The sequence below is a fragment of the Saimiri boliviensis genome, chromosome 12 (assembly GCF_048565385.1).
Source record: "Saimiri boliviensis isolate mSaiBol1 chromosome 12, mSaiBol1.pri, whole genome shotgun sequence".
Lineage (NCBI taxonomy): Eukaryota > Metazoa > Chordata > Mammalia > Primates > Cebidae > Saimiri > Saimiri boliviensis.
The window spans coordinates 21,813,170-21,829,892 of NC_133460.1; the positions used below are offsets into that span (position 1 = coordinate 21,813,170).

Here is a 16,723-nt window from a genome sequence, read left to right on the forward strand (position 1 = left end):
GTGGTGGCTCATGCCTGCAATCCCAGTACTTTGGGAGGCCGAGGCAGACGGATCACCTGAGGTCAGGTGTTCAAGACCAGCCTGGCCAATATGGAAAAACAAAAATACAAAAATTAGCCCGGCATGGTGGTGGGCACCTGTAATCCCAGCTACTCAGGAGTCTGAGACAGGAGAATCACTTGAACCCAGGAGATAGAGGTTACAGTAAGCTGACATCGTGCCACTGCACTCCAGCCTGGGCGACAACGAGGGAAACTCCATCTCAAAAAATAAAAATAAAAAAATAAATAAACAAAATACAAAAATTAGCTGGGCGTGGTGGCTTGAGTCTGCAATCCTAGCTACTTGAGGCTGAGGCAGGAGGATCGCTTGAACCCAGGAGGCAGAGGTTGCAGTGAGTCAAGATCTTGCTACTGCACTCCAGTCTTAGCATCAGAGTGAGACTGTCTCAAAAAAAAAAAAAAAAAAGTGGAGATGGGGGATCTTGGTTTTTTTGCCCAGGCTGGTCTCGAACTTCTGGCCTCAAGTGATCCTCCCACCTGAGCCTCCCAAAGTGCTGGGATTATAGACGTGAGGCACCACACCCTGTCAGGTTTCGATTTAATTTTTAATTGTAGATTCATTGGCTGGAAAACACCTGTCCTTTTTCTGTGCTCAAACATCACTTCTACGACCTCTTCTCGATCCTCAGCCAGGGGTGTCCACATGTGTCCTCACTAGATTGGGAGCACTTTGTGGGCTTATATATCAGATCTTAATTGTGGCACAATTTAGCAGCTAGCAGGGAACACAGGTTGAATGAATGCAGGGAGGTGCAGGTAAGCGATGGGTGAGGGAGTGGGATTCACATACAAGGGACCCAAGTTCTGGGCAGAACGTAAAAGCGGCAGGCCCTTGAAGGGTCTTAGTGTGCCGGGGACACATCGGAGCATCACACATCGAGCTGTGTCTATGGCGGGCAGCAAGGGCAGCAGATCTGATCTGGGGGCGAGATGTCTAGCAGGTGCTGAGGGTGCTGACTCCACTAGGCAGGTGACACACAACTGGCTGGCCACCCGACGACCTCCCCGCCCTGCGGCCGGAATGAAGGAATAGCTGCCAGGTTATCAGGATACATTTCCTGAGAGCCCAAGGCCTGACTCAGAGGCGGGAGGAGGCAGAGGACCTCCCACTTGGGCTTCCCGCTTAGCCTCTGATGCCCAGCCTCCCAGCCTGCCCACAGCGATGCCACAAGGCCACACAGGTGCCTGTGTTTACACCTTTATTGTCTGCTCCTCCCACCACCCCCAAGGATTCCTGGGCTCAAAATAGCCCGGGCACTGAGGCCCAATTAGCCAGAGCCGCTGCAATCTAGGTGGGTGGGGCCCTCGAGGTGCCAGCCGGCTGGGCCACATTCCAGCCCCACTGGGTGGGAAGTAGAGGGCAGAGAAGAGGGAAGTGGCACTGGAACCCCAGCCCCTCAGCTCTGGATCAGGAGAGTCAGCAGCAGCAGGAAGTGGATCGCGTGTGGGGAGCCCGAGGCCCCGGCCAGTTCTGGGGGGCAGAGGTTGCTGCCTCCAGTGGGCCAGTATGGGGAGCCACTGGGGGGCAGGAAGTGGGCCTCTCCCACTGTCTGGGAGATCCAGGCCTCTTCAGGGCCAATGGCGGCAAATAGCTCCCGGCTTCCTTGAACAGCCACGCCCACGAGGACCCAGGAGCCTTCCGTCGTCTGGCACAGGAGGGGCGGTGCTGAGCTCATCTGTAGTTGGAGGGAGGTCACATGGGTCTGCTGTCCTTACTTTTGGTCCCCTGACCCTTTCCCCAGGGTCTGGCCACGAAGCACTCTGGTCTGCATCCGTAGACATCCGGGTCCCTAGTTTCTCTCCGGAGTCCAGCCAGGGTCCCTTTTGAGGCTCAACACCCAAGAATTCCAATCCTGGCCAGGCGCTGGTGCTCGTAATCCCAGCACTTTGGGAGGCCAAAGTGGGCGGATTACCTGAGGTCAGAAGTTCGAGACCAGCCTGGCCAACATGGTGAAACCCTGTCTCTACCAAAAATACAAAAATCAACCAGGCGTGCCCAGTTACTAGGGAGGCTGAGGCAAGAGAATAGCTTGAACCTGGGAGGTGATGGTTGCAGTGAGCCGAGATCAAGCCACTGCACTCCAGCCTGGGTGACAGAGTGAGACTCCGTCTCGAAAAAAAAAAAAAAGAATTCCAATCCAGGTCCAGCAGTTCAACACTGCTTCTCCCCTGCCTCCCCAAGGACACCCAGGCCCCTGTACCTCACACCTATCCTCCTGTCCCTCTGCATACAAGACACAGAGGGTTCCAGGGGGCAGGATGCCCTGATAAAGGCAGTGGCAGATTCGTGGTGTCAAGATGGAGACAGCGGCAGCCACAGGGACTGGGGAGAAGAGACAGAGTTGTTGCAGCGCTCTGGTCTCCAGCCACTCCTCGTTCCCATGACACAGGGCACTCACCTCGGTCCCGGGGGTCTTTCCAGCCCAACACCCAGCAGCTGGCTCCCGGGGGGACACCGGCCGGGTGGAGACAGATGGGCAGGGCTGATGGGGAGGGCTCCACCCGGGAGCTCAGCTCAAGGAGGGCCAGGGGGGGCCTGAGTCCCAGGTGCCGGGGCAGCCGGATGCTGATGACCAAGCGGGATACCTGGTGGCCCTGTGGGAGGGGGCTGGCCCCTGCCCGGCCCAGATACACTTCAATGTAAGGCACTGTTGTAGAGCCTGGCCTGTTGGAACAAGGCCCAATGTCACCTTCTGCTCCTCCTATTGCTGACAAAGTCCTTCCCAGCCCAAGGGAAGGATGACTCTCTGGGGTCATGCCACTCACTTCTGTCACCCCTCCTTCCAGATCTCCTTCTGGGTCAAAACATCTCCCAGTGCTGTAAGATCCTTTCCCCTTCCCCACCCACTCCAGACGGAGTCTGGCTCTGTCACCCAGGCTTGAGTGCAGTGGCACAATCTTGGCTCACTGCAGCCTCTGCCTTCTGGGTTCAAGGGATTCTCCTGCCTCAGCCTCCCAATTACAGGCACCTGCCACCATGACGGACTAATTTTTGTATTTTTAGTAGAGATGGGGTTTTACCATGTTGGCCAGGTTGGTCTTGAACTCCTGACCTCGTGATCCACCTGCCTCGGCCTCTCAAAGTGCTGGGGTTATAGGCATGAGCCACTGCACCTGACTGTAAGATGCTTGAAGGGGAATATCTCACTATTTTAAGAGTTCTTTGGGTCAGGCACAGTAGCTCATGCTTGTAATCATAACACATTGGTCAAGACAGGAGGACTGCTTGAGGCCGGCCTGGGCAACACAGTGAGATCCCATCGTTAATTTTTTTAAAAACAAACAACAAAAACAAGTCATTTTGCTTTGTCCCATTCTCCCCTCCAGCCTCTAGCCTAGGAGATGAGTGAATGAGTGAGACCCACCTGAGGACACAGTGAGTGGCTACCAAGACCCAGCCTGGAGCCAGGAGGATCCCGGTGCAGACTCGATCGCCAGCCACATGCACCTCTGCTAGCCAGGGCCACAGGAACCCCATTGGAGCAGCCTCCGGCCTCAGGCCACAGGCTAGGGAGAGGAGATGGCCACCTCATCTGGGGCCCCGTGGCTGACCCCTGAGCCCCTGCCATGGGCCTATGTGCCCCCAGGGGTCCCTAGGCCCCAAAGGTGTCCTGCTCACCACCATACTCTGTGTGAGGGGGACAAGTCTGTGTCTCAGTCTCTTCCCCATCAGGGCCCCAATCCCAGGCTAGCTGGTCCTCCAGGTAGGCTCCCCGAGTCACATGGCTGATCCATGGGCCATGAGTCTGCAGAGGGAAGAAGGCTCGGGGACGTAGGCAGCCACTGGGGAAGTCTCTGATTCCAGCCAGAAACCAGGTCCCCTCCTCCTGGCACAAAAGGCTCCAACACGAGTCATTCTGCAACAAAGTGCGTGTGTTACTTGCCTCTGCGCGTGCGCAGAGAACATCAGCGCTCCTGGGGCTTTCCAGGAACCCAGATTTTTCCGTTTGCGGAAATATCAAGTTCTGCCTTCTCCAAATCAGACTCCAAATACTAATTTGTGTAAGAATTCAGCTTTCTCCTTATATCTAGGGTTAGAAACCACAGCAATCCCCGCCTCAGAGCCCGCCTCAATCCCTCCCACAAGTTCTCTAGGGCCAGGCCCTGCCCCCAGCCCATCTGGCCCCGCCTCCGCTCCGGCTCCGCCCCAATCCTGGTTCCGCAGGCCCCGCCCCTCCCTGGAGCCCACTCGGACCCGCCTTCCGCAGGCCCCGCCCTCTCCCTAGAGCACTCTCAGACCAGCCTAGGCGCTGTCCCCGCCGCTTACCCAGCAGCGGCCCGCTTCCTCCTCCTCCCGGTAGGCGGGGCATAAGGCGTGCGGCGGGTCTCCCGGCAGCGGCACTGCCGCCCCCTGGCGGCCGTACAGGCAGTGGCACCACCACCCGCCCAACAACTCCGCTTCCAGCAGCGCGCCTGGCCCAGGCGCGGGTTCTGGGAGGGAAAAGGCAGGGAGCCCGTGCTGCGGCCCAGATGGCCCCTGCCCCGCCAGGCGCCGTTCTGCCCAGCGCCGGACCCCAACTCACCCCCGCGGCCCCAGCGGGCCAGGCGGCAGCGGCTCCCGGGCAGGAAGTAGTGTTCCGGGTGGGGTAGGCACACGGGCCGCGGGGCCACGCTCAGGTTCACGGGCGCGCCCAGCTGCAGCAGCGCCAGGTCGGAGGCGTCGTCCCACGTGGCGTTCTCGTGGGGCACCAGGCGCGCCACCCGCTCTGCGCGCGGGCCCGAGGGCAGCAGCACTCGCCAGGTGTCGAGGTCGCGGGGCGGGCCGTCCGAGCTGCTTCGGCTGCGGGATGGGGGGTGAGGGACGTGGGCCGAATCCCGCACACGTGGCTGAAAACCTCGCACCTCTGGCTTAGACTCTCCAGGAGAGGATCCTGCATCCCTGGTGGGATTCCCACCCCACCCCCATTTCAACGGCTTACTTACACCCCTGCCTCCGGGATCGGACTTCTACCACGCCTCTACCCACCCCTGCCAGTCCAGGACCTCTCTTTTTGTGCTGGATCCTACACCTCCGAATGGGACCCCGCACTCCCGATGCCCCTCAGGGGAGGGGCTGGGGCCATGTAGATGGTGTCGGTCTCAGGCTGTTGTGGGGAGGAGCAAGGATTGGCCTGAAACGTGGATTCTCACTCACTCCAGAAAGCAGCTGGCAGGTGCCAAGACCCAACTTTCAGACACCAGCGCTCCATAGCAGGGTCTGGATCCTGGCACCATCACCCGGGCCTCCCAGGGCCAGGCCCCTGGCCGTGGGGCCTTCCCACACTCTGAGGGGTGAGAGGCCTGGGTCAGGGGGCGTCCTGCACCCCATCACTCCCAGCAGCCTCCATCCCAACTCAAATCTCCTGTATCCCGCTCATATCCAGGGGTGTCGCCCACTCACCAGGCAGGGCAATGGTGCAGTTCTCCCTGAGCTCCTGGGGATCTGACTGGGGCTTCTGGGACTGGATGGGAAAGGCAGGTCCAGGCTCTGAACCCATAACCTGTTCCCGTATCCATGCCTCATAGGAAGCCACGGCAGTGAAAACTCCAGGGCGGTTTCTCCGTCCGCAGCCGAAGCCAAAGCTGGTGATTCCTGCCTGGAACCAGCGGCCGCCTTCCTCACAGACCAGGGGCCCCCCAGAGTCACCCTAGTGACAGATGACTGCATGTCAGGGGGTCAGCCCAGGGACCTACCCTTTTATTCTGGCCTCCTCAAGAAGGTCCTGCACCTCCTTTGGCCCCAACATACAGCCACTTTCTCCCTTCTCCTAGAAACCCTCCTTGGCTGGGCCTAGTCCTCTGCATTCCCTGGGGCTCTATAAACAGAAGCAAGCCCTGTAAGCAGAAGGCCGGTGGCAGCCAGAGCCAAGAGCACCAGGCAAGTCCATTCAAGGCCATGCAAGAGAACCCTGCAGGCATCATCAGAGCCAAGTGATTCTTGTCCAGTGTCTAGTTCAAATAATTTCCGTTCCTCCCTTCCTTTCTTCTTTCCTTCCCTTCTTTTTTCTGTTTTTCTTTTCTTTTTTGAGACAAAGTCTTGCTCTGTTGCCCAGGCTGGAATGCAGTGGCACAATCTCGGCTCACTGCAACCTCTGCCTCCTGGGTTCAAGTGATTCTCCTGCCTCAGCCTCCTGAGTACCTGGGACTACAGGTGTGCACCACCACAGCCAGCTAATTTTTTGTTCTTTTTTTTTTTTTTTTTTTGAGACGGAGTTTTGCTCTTGTTACCCAGGCTGGAGTGCAATGGCGCGATCTCGGCTCACCGCAACCTCCGCCTCCTGGGTTCAAGCAATTCTCCTGCCTCAGCCTCCTGAGTAGCTGGGATTACAGGCACGTGCCACCATGCCCAGCTAATTTTTTTGTATCTTTAGTAGAGACGGGGTTTCACCATGTTGACCAGAATGGTCTCGATCTCTCGACCTCGTGATCCACCCGCCTCGGCCTCCCAAAGTGCTAGGATTACAGGCTTGAGCCACCGCGCCCGGCTTTTTTTTTTTTTTTTAAAGACGGGGTTTCACCATGTTGGTCAGGCTGGTCTTGAACTCCCGACCTCAGATGATCCACCCGCCTTGGCCTCCAAAGTGCTTGGATTACAGGCATGAGCCACTACGCCCGGCCATTTTTCTATTTTTAGTGGAGAGGGTTTTCACCATATTGTCCAGGCTAGTCTCAAACTCCCAACCTCAAGTAATCCGCCTGCCTCAGCCTCCCAAAGTGCTAGGATTACAGGTGTGAGCCACTGCACTGAGCTTCTTCTTTTCTTTTTCTCTTTCTTTGAGACGAGGTATCTTTCTGTTGCTCAGGCTGGTCTCAGACTCCCGGGTTGAAGTGATTCTCCAGCCTCAATTTTCTGATTAGCTGGGATTAGAAGCATGAGCTACTGCTCCTGGCTATGCTGCCTTTGGTTTCAAAATTCATTCAGGCTTGGCCAGACACGGTGGCTCACACCTGTAATCCCAGCTTCTTAGGAGGCTGAGGTAGGAGAATCGCTTGAATTCAGGAGGTGGAGGTTGCAGTGAGCTGAGATCGTGCCATTGCAATCCAGCCTGGGTGACAAGAGCAAAACTCCATCTCAATCAATCAATTCACTTGGCTGGGCATAACTGCATACAAAATTAGCTGGCTGTGGTGGCGAATGCCTGTAATCTCAGCTACTCGGGAGGCTGAAGCACAAGAGTCACTTGAGCTCGGGACGTGGAGGTTGCAGTGAGCTGAGATTATGCCACTGCAGTCCAGCCTGGGCGACAAAGCGAGGCTCTGTCTCTAAACAAACAAATGACTTGACATCAACCCCATCCATTAGCAATCTTGCCCTCCTTTTGCACATAAGGTTTGGAGAGATGGCATTTATCTATTTCTCACTGGCTAGGACTCTGGCCCAGCCAGGCAGGTGCAGGGGTCTCCCCTCACCTGGCAAGTGTCCCTGCGGCCCTCCGGGTAACCAGCACACAGCATCCCTGGCAAAAGCTGGAGAGTGAGGTTGAAGGGACCGGGCCGGCTGTAGAGACACTGACAGGCAGCCTCGCCCAGCAGCCTTAGCTCCACTTCCTGTAGCACCCAGGGGAGAGGCAGAGGATCTGGGGCAGAACCAGAGAGCAGGTGCTGTGAGGCAGGTATGGAGTCCCCAGCTCCCAGGACTCAGGTTTGCCCCCTCCAGCTGCTTCTTGGTCATCAGCTAGATGCTGCATAGCCCCTCAGCCTACCACATTCACCACGTCTCCTCCTGCTCCTATTTGTTCTTTCTACTTTTTTTTTTTTTTTTTTTTTTGAGGTAGAGTCTCGTTCTGTTGCCCAGACTGGAATGCAGTGGTGTGATGTCGGCTCACTGCAACCTCCGCCTCCTGGGTTCAAGTGATTCCCCTTCATCACCCTCCCGAGTAGCTGGGACTACAGGCATGTGCCACCATGTCCAGCTAATTTTTTGTATTTTTAGTAGAGACGAGGTTTCACCATGTTAGCCAGGATGATCTCCATCTCCTGACCTCAGGTGATGTGCCTGCCTTGGCCTCCCAAAGTGCTGGGATTACAGGCATGAGCCACCATACCCGGCCTCTTTCTACTTCTTCAGCTCAGGAATGGTTCCGTGAAACTCTTAGGGCGAGCTACTATGCATGGTTGTACAGGTTGTGCACTGCAACAATGGATGAAATGTAGGCACTAAAATCATTAAGTTCTGAGCCCACACGTGGCGTTGTGTTGGTCTAGAGAGGTTACCCTTTTCACAAAGATGCCATATGGACTCTATGTGGGCCTGTCCTGAGTTGCTAAGTATGGAATCCCGGTATCATCCCTGCTTCCTCTCTCAACTCCTCTCCCCCAGTCAGTTCCCAATTCATGAAAACCTCTCATCTGTGACTTCCTGGCATTCTCACCAACTACTTTAGTTGAGGCTGCATAGCTGTGGGTCTGGATAACTGACCCAGCCTTCTGGCCAGCCTGTTCCCCTGAATGTTGTTCATTGCTGAGTAACATTCAAGGTCAGCTCTGATCTCATCAAGAAAAATAAATAGATCCCACTGTCTAAACCTGGTGCCACAACCCCATCCTGCGTTTCATGGAAACAGCTTCAGGATCCAGAAAGAAGCAGGAGGTGGGGGAAGTACAGACAGAACTCCTTCCCCAGCTTCCTTAGAATCTGAGGCCACGTGACAGCTGAAGCTGTATTTGGGGCTCACCGGGGAAGTTGGGGATTGTCCCGGGTGTCCCTGGAGCTGGTAGGGTGCTCTGGCTCTCGGTCTGACCCTAAGACCTTCATAGTCGGGCCTCAGCAGCCTTTGCAGCCCAGGTGCCTGACCCTCCCTCACTCCAGCCTGGCCTCCTGGCCCTTCTTCATATAATAGGCCTCGCCTGGGTGCCCAGATTGGCTTTCATCTCCTCCCGTCTTCCTGCAATGCACCCTCTCTGGGTGCCCATTGTCAAGATGGCCTAGTCCCTTCACACAGACTTCCCAGGGCTCATAGTGATGCTTCCTCGTCACCTCCTGCCCTGATGGGACCTCCACAAGCAGAGGTTGTGGCATCTCCCCATGCAGCACCTTGTGCCTTCAGCATGGGCACAAGTCTGACCAGCACCGGTTTGGAATATTTGTTGGGGGTCCTGGGAGCATGGAAAGCTCCGGCGATGGGGATGATGGGGGTGGAGAAGTGGCCTGTTCCCCCCACCTTCTAACATAATGTGTGCTTATTTATTGAATTTGTGGCTTGTCTGTCTGCTAGGACGTAAACTCTGAAAAGCCCGGATTTTGGCTTTTTATGTTCACTGGTGTCTCTCTAATGCCTAACACAGTGCCTGGCATGTAGAAGGTGCTCAAGGGATATCTTGTGTGAAAGAATGGCCGAATGAATGAGGGTGGGTAGGGAGAAGAGAGGAGGTGGGGAGTAGAGAGATGAGTGGGGCGGAGGATGGGATGGGAGGAAGGCAGAGGGAGGGAGGCACAGACTGGCATTTGCCGAACATCTATTATAGCCCAGCGCTGGGCTTTAGTGCTTTACCATAGATTACCTGAGGTGAAATGTCTCAAGTGCGTTGGTTACTGCTATGCCAGGCACTGTACGTGGACTCTACATGGATTTTCTCATTTAATCCACCCAACCACCCCTTGAGGTCACGGCTATTTTCCTCGTGTTACAGAGGAGGAAATATACTGGGCGAAGTGCTTTGTCTGACATGGCAGAGCTGGGATGGGAACCCTAGTCGGATCCTAAATCCAGGAAAGAAAAAACTGGAAGGAAAGCTGAGGGAATGGGGTGCGTGTGGGTGATTGCGTGGTCTTAGTTTGAGAATCCTTGAGGGGAGGAGGCTACATGACGATCGGTGGGAGTCACCTACCGACCCGCAGAAACCTACCTTCCGAGGCTCCCCACGGGGCTGCACTCCAGGGTCCCACCTCCCGAGGACCCCCCTCTATGGGAACCTCACCTCCCGAGGTCCCGCCCTAGCAACCCCACCTCCCGAGGCCCCGCCCTAGGGACCCCACCTGCCCGAAGCCCCTTTCCTGTCCCGTCCCACTCACCTGCCTCCTGAACGTCTCCCCAGCCTGTGGCCCAGCAGGCGGTGCCGTGCGCGAAGCGGTGTGAGGCGCGGGGCAGGCAGACGGGCCGCACGGCGGGGCCCAGCCTGGCGGGTGAGGCCAGGCGCAGCAGGGCCAGGTCGGCGCCCAGCTCCACTTGGCTGTAGTTGGCTGGCACCACGATGGCTGCCACTGCTCGGGCGTGCGCGCCGTCCAGGGGCCCGTCCTGGGAGTGCACGCCCAGCAGTACCGACCACTCGGCCGCCGGCTCCAGCGTCCCGTTCCTGCGCCCGGACGGGGCGGGAGAAGGTTAGGTCGACCGTGTAGAGGTGGCAGACCCTCGTTGGGGGCCCGGGGCTCAGAGCCAGGAGGGCAGGTGGGGTCCGATCCAGATTTGGGGCTGATACTCCTCAAAGGGGAAGGGCAAATCCGATCTGGAGGTGGTGGCGGAGCCGGGGGGGGACGGGGGACGGGGGAGAGCATTGGAAAGATGGGATTCAGACCGGGATATTCAGTGGGATGGTGGGACCAGTCCGGCGTCCTCGCCGCACTCGGAACCATGATGCCTTGAAGAGCACCTCGCCTTGGGGACAGCTCGACTTCCAATTATCCACGAGGGCGGAAGTGGGGCGGCAGGAGGGGATCAGCTGCGGGGGCGGGGCTGGCCTTTGGCGGAGAGGGGCCGGGGCCGGGGCGAATACTCACGTTATGAAGCAGTGAGCAGCGGAGAGGACCCAGGAGGGGGCGATGAGGGAGCCCCCGCAGATGTGGCCACCCCCATGGTGCAGGCTCACCTGCCAAGGCCAGGTGCCCGGCTGCGCGTCTGAGCCCCCCACGATGCGGGCCGAGGGCTCAGGGCGCCCGCAGTCTGCAATGGGGAGCCGTGGAAGCCAAAGCCTGCCTCGGGTTCCCCACTTCAGAAGCCCACGTAACTCAGGACAAAGCCCCGTCCTCCACCCGCTATCGTTTGCCGCTCTGAACAAAGAACACCGAGGACCCAGGCTCTTCTAGGTTTCTGGTCTTTTCCACCTCCCTCTCATGCCCTGACCGGCCTTAGCCTCCTTTAAGGTCTGAGAGTGCCAAGGCCTCTTTCTTACCCAGATCTTCAGGTTCTTCCTGGGTCGGACTGAGCTCTGGAGCCAGAGAGTAAAGAGAGGAGGACACTTGTGACTTCCAGGCCTGCACTGCCCAGCCCCACTTCCTGCTCTCCAAGTCCGACCCCATCTTCCCAATTCCCTGTCCATTTAGCACCCCCTGCCATCATTCGTGCCAGTCCTCGTGTCTTTTCTGTCTCTGCATGTGACTTCCCCCAGTCCAGCTGCCTTACCTGAGTCCTGGAAGGCTCCTGGGATGGGACTGATGCCTGGGAAGACAGAGGCAGGCAGGAAGAGGCTGGGACCCCGTACTCTGCATGTGCCTTCCTGACTCCCTCCTCCCAGCCTCATCTCCCTAGGGTACCCAGGACTCCCTCTCCCTCCTCTGATACACCCTCCTCTTTTTCTGCCTCACTTTCTTCCCTCTGACACCCTGCTCCCCACACAGAGCCCAGGAATACTGCTCTGCAGCCCCCCAGATGCTAGGACCCAGGCCCTATGCAGTCGCCCCTGTCCCCTGAGGTTACCAAGCATCACAAGAGGGAGGAGCAGGTGCCGGGCCATGGGGCTAGAGTCAGTGGAAGCACAGCCGAGTGAAGATCTGATTCCTGCAGGGCTCTGTCCCTGCCCAGGCAGCCCGTGACTCCCAATGGTCCCAAGGGCAGCCCCACCCTCCCTGGCTGGAGCCCATCTCTGGGAATCTGAGAGGATCTGGGGCTGGAAGGGGGAAGTTGGGGAGCCTGAAGGCCCCACCCAGAGCCCTGCGCACATCTCACGTCTCTGGAAGCCCAGGTGGGGGTGGGGGACAGATGTCCTAGCTCCAGGGCACCTGTTGGGTGGGAAAGGGAGGGATGAAGAACACTGTAGGCAAAGGCCAAAAGAGGAGGACCGCCAGGGGCTGGGTGGGTCCATGGTGAGCAGTGGCCCATAGGACAGGGAAGTGACCCCTCACGGGCATGACTCACCGGAGACCTCACCTCTGTTTGGGGTGCGGCTGCCCCAGGGGCTTGGCCTTTTCTTCTCACACAGCTCTGGTTACTGGAGCCGTTGGCCAGGTCCAGGGCAGGAGCCCTAGGGAATTCAATCCCATCCCAACAAAAGGATCACAGATTCCGACAGGTTGGGCAGGCCATAGGGACCTGGGAGGAGGCTGGGCAGGCTGGCGAGGCTGAAAAAGCCTCCACCCTGTTCTGTGTTCCAGTGACAATGCTCTCAGCTACCCTGTCACTTACTCTGTGTGACTTTGGGAAAGTTACCCAACCTCTGGATGTGTATCAGTAAGAGCCCATTTAACAGACATACGACCTGGCCCAGCATGGTGGCTCACTCCTGTGATTCTAACATTCTGGGAGACTGAGGCTGAAGGATTACTTGAGGCTAAGAGTTCAAGACCAGCTTGGGTTCAAGACCAGAGTTCAAGACCAGCAAGACCCCATCTCTACAAAAAATACAAAAATACAAAAATTATTCATCGCAGGGCATGGTGGTGCCTGCCTGTAGTCCTGTCCCAGCTACTTGGGAGATGATGTGGGAGGGTTGCTTGAGCCCAGGAGGTTGAGGTTGTAGTGAGCTATGATTGTGCCACTGCACTCCAGCCTGCGTGACAAAGCAAGACCCTGTCTCAACAACAACAACAACAAAAAAAAAAAAAAAAAGAAAAAGAAAGAAAAGAAAAGAAAGAAACATATGGCTCTTCAAAGAGGAATTGAGGACAGTTTAAGGAAGAAACTATAGAGGTGTAGGCAGGGTCAAGGGAAACCCAAGAGTCCAGGCACGGGTCCTCCCAGGACTTTGGGAGGCTGAGGTGGGCAGATCACCTGAGGTCAGGAGTTCAAGACCAGCCTGGCTAACATGGCAAAACCCGGTCTCTACCAAAAATACAAAAATTAGATGGGTGTGGTGGCACACACCTGTAATCCCAGCTAGTCGGGAGGCTGAGGCAGGAGAATTGCTTGAACCCAGGAGGTGGAGGTTGCAGCAAGCCAAGATTGTGCCCTTGCACTCCAGCCTGGGTGACAAGAGCAAAACTCCATCTCAACAACAAAAAAAGGAAACCAAAGAGGGATGATAACACACCCCGGGGCCAGCAATAATGGAGAGCCCTTGCTACCTGCTGGCCTGAAGAGGCAGAGAGAGAGTGGTTACTGGAAACCGGCAAGAGCTGCAGCTGTGGGAGAGCAAGCTGTTAGGAGCCGTGGCCTTCAATAGAGAAATGCAGCCTTTAACAGCAGAGAGGGAGCTGCGAATGAAAAATCCCCATCTCACTCTCCTCTCATCCTATTTTATTTTTAATTAAACCAATTAAAAATTTTTAGAGGGCCGGGCGCGGTGGCTCAAGCCTGTAATCCCAGCACTTTGGGAGGCCGAGGCGGGTGGATCACAAGGTCAGGAGATCGAGACCATCCTCGTCAACATGGTGAAACCCCGTCTCTACTAAAAATACAAAAAATTAGCTGGGCATGGTGGCGCGTGCCTGTAATCCCAGCTACTCAGGAGGCTGAGGCAGGAGAATTGCCTGAACCCAGGAGGCGGAGGTTGCGGTGAGCCGAGATCGGGCCATTGCACTCCAGCCTGGGTAACAAGAGCGAAACTCCGTCTCAAAAAAAAAAAAAAAAAAAAATTTTTAGAGACATGTTCTCTTTTTTTTTTTTAAGATGGGGTTTCACCATGTTGGTCAGGTTGGTCTTGAACTCCCAACCTCAGGTGATCCGCCCACCTTGGCCTCCAAAGTGCTTGGATTACAGGCATGAGCCACCATGCCCGGCCTAGAGACATGTTCTCTGTCACTTTAGACTGGAGTGCAGTGGTGTAATTATAGCTTACTGTAACCTCGAATTCCTGGGCTTAAGTTTTTTATTTTTACAGAGATGGGGTCTTGCTATGCTGCCCAGGCTGGTCTCAAACTCCCGTCTCAAGCTATCTTGCTGCTTCAGCCTTCCAAAAGTCCTGGGATCCTCCCGTCCTCTGATCACTCGCCAGCTCCTCTCATTGTCTGAAATCTCCCAGAGGCCTGAGTGCAAGGGAGCCCATTATATGCCCCATAAAGGTCATTCTTGGGGAAGAAATCAGGGTGGAAAGCAGAAATGCAGGGTCAACCAAGAATATTCACACACACATATCTATCTTCTTACCAATAATATCAGCTAATAATAATATTGATCTATGAGTCTAGTTGCCGTAGAAAACAGGCCTAGGCAAAGCCTGCATGTTTGTGCTTAATTGGGAGGTGCAATTCCAGGGTGGCAAGAGTGAGGGAAAATGAGAAGTGAGCAGGAAGAGGGAAAATGCAAATCCAGCCACCCAACAATGGACTGGACTCAACTGATAATCCTGCTTGCCTTAGTTTGTCCACAGGAAACGATGGAGGTAAACTGAGTATCAATTTCAGGCTTGTTAACAGTCAGAGTCTCTTGCCAGGCATGGTGACTCACATCTGTAATCCTAGCACTTTAGGAGGCCGACGGGGGGCATGGATCACCTGAGGTCGGGAGTTAGAGACCAGCCTGACCAACATGGAGAAACCCCGTCTCTACTAAAAATACAAAATTAGCCTGGTGTGGTGGCTTACGCCTGTAGTCCCAGCTACTCGGGTGGCTGAGGCAGGAGAATCACTTGAACCCAGGAGGAGGAGGTTGCTGTGAGCCGAGATTGTGCCATTGCACTCCAGCCTGGGGAGCAAAACTCCATCTCAAAAAATGTAAATATAAACATAATAAAAATATAAATAAACAGAATCTTCTCAGCCATTTGTTTAACTTGCCGCTTGGGTAGCTATTTGCCCCTCAAAGGATAAGGAACCAATCACTTAACAAAGACGCAGAAAAATAAAGTAATGGGCAAAGGTAGGAAAGAAGAGTGTGGGTGTCACGAATGCCAAACACGAATGCCCTGAAGACCCTCACTGATAGAGTGCTGCCTCGAGTTCAGTGCTTAATAAACATTTTGGGACCAGGTGCAGTGGCTCAAGTGTGTACCAGCACTTTGGGTGACCAACATGGGAGGATTGCTGGAGGCCAGGAGTTCAAGACCAACCTGGGCAGCAGAGCGAGATCCTGTGTGTGGTGGTGTGTACCTGTAGTCCCAGCTGCCCAGGAGGCTGAGGTCCAAGGATTGCTTGAGCCCAGGAATTTGGTTAGAGTGAGCTATGATTGATTGCATTACTGCACTCCAGCCTGGGTGACAGAGCAACACCCTGTCTCAAATAAATACATCAATAAACAAACATTTTGGCTTCAGGATCCCCTTACACTTCAATTTTATTTATTTATTTATTTATTTTTGATATGGTGTCTCACACTGTTGCCCAGGCTGGAGTGCAATGGCGCGATCTTGGCTCACTGCAACCTCTGCCTCCTGGGTTCATGCAATTCTCCTGCTTCAGCCTCCTGAGTAGCTGGGATTACAGGCACGTGCCACCACACCCAGCTAATTTTCTGTATTTTCAGTAGAGATGGGGGTTCACTATATTGGCCAGACTGGTCTTGAACTCCTGACCTTATGATCTGCCTGCTTCAGTCTCCCAAAGTGCTGGGATTGCAGGTGTGAGCCACCGCGCCCGGCCCTATTTATTTATTTATTTATTTTGAGATGGAGTTTCGCTCTTTTTGCCCAGGCTGTAGTGCAATGGCACGATCTCGACTCACCTCAACCTCGGCCTCCTGGGTTCAAGTGATTCTCCTGCCTCAGCCTGCTGAGTAGCTGGAATTACAGGCATGCACCACCATGCCTGGCTAATTTTTGTATTTTTAGGAGAGACAGGGTTTCTCCAAGTTGGTCAGGCTGATCTTGAACTCCTGACCTCAGGTGATCTACTGGCCTTGGCCTCCCAAAGGCCAAGTGCAGAGGCTCAATAGTCCTGGGATTATAGGCACGAGCCACTGCGCCCGGCTACACTTCAATCTTGTTGAGGAATCCAAAGAGCTTTTGCTTATGTAGGTTATACCTATCAATATTTGCTCACATTAAAACTGAGAAACACTTAAAATACTTATTAATTCATTTAAGAAATAGTTAAGTCCATTATATGCTAATATAAATAGCATTTTTTTTTTCCTGAGACAGAATTTTGCTCTTGTTGCCCAGGCTGGAGTGCAATGATACAATCTTGGCTCACTGCAACCTCTGCTTCCCAGGTTCAAGCAATTCTCTTGCTTCAGCCTCTTGAGTAGCTGGGATTACAGGTACCTGCCACCACACGTGGCCAATTTATATGTTTTTAGTAGAGATGGGGTTTCTTTTCTTTTCTTTTTTTTTTTTTTTTTTTGAGACAGAGTCTCACTCTGTCACCCAGGCTGGACTGCAGTGGTGGGATCTCCGCCTCCTGGGTTCCAGCAATTCTCAGGCTTCAGCCTGCTGGTGCCTGTCACCAGGCCCAGCTAATTTTTGTGTGTTTTTTATTATTATTTTTTAATTTTTTAGATACAGGGTTTCACCATGTTGGCCAGGCTAGTCTCGAACTCCTGGCCTCAAGTGATCCACCTACCTTGGCCTCCCAAAGTGCTGGGATTACAGGCGTGAGCCACTGCGCCCAGCCAATTTTTGTGTTTTTAATAGATATGGGATTTTGCCATGTTAGCCAG

General features: G+C 55.0%; 1 protein-coding gene across 3 annotated transcripts; it reads right to left on the reverse strand.

Annotated features, from left to right (window-relative positions):
- Positions 1–694: 694 nt before the first annotated feature.
- On the reverse strand, positions 695–11,739 carry PRSS36 (serine protease 36). Of its 3 annotated transcripts, none has more exons than XM_010340658.3 (15): positions 11,672–11,739; positions 11,378–11,413; positions 11,148–11,183; positions 10,756–10,918; positions 10,054–10,334; positions 7,452–7,618; positions 5,443–5,689; positions 5,197–5,326; positions 4,586–4,842; positions 4,345–4,493; positions 3,682–3,919; positions 3,428–3,569; positions 2,462–2,727; positions 2,264–2,385; positions 695–1,738 (listed from the first exon to the last, which is right to left on the reverse strand). In XM_010340658.3, exons 1-15 carry the CDS (start codon positions 11,706–11,708, stop codon positions 1,460–1,462), a joined length of 2,550 nt encoding a protein of 849 aa, XP_010338960.2. In that variant the 5' UTR covers positions 11,709–11,739; the 3' UTR covers positions 695–1,459. The 3 variants fall into 3 exon arrangements, with proteins under 3 accessions (XP_010338960.2, XP_003930089.2, XP_003930090.2); XM_003930040.3 differs by having other exon boundaries at positions 4,330–4,493; XM_003930041.3 differs by lacking the exon at positions 2,264–2,385 and having other exon boundaries at positions 2,649–2,727; positions 4,330–4,493.
- Positions 11,740–16,723: the final 4,984 nt, after the last annotated feature.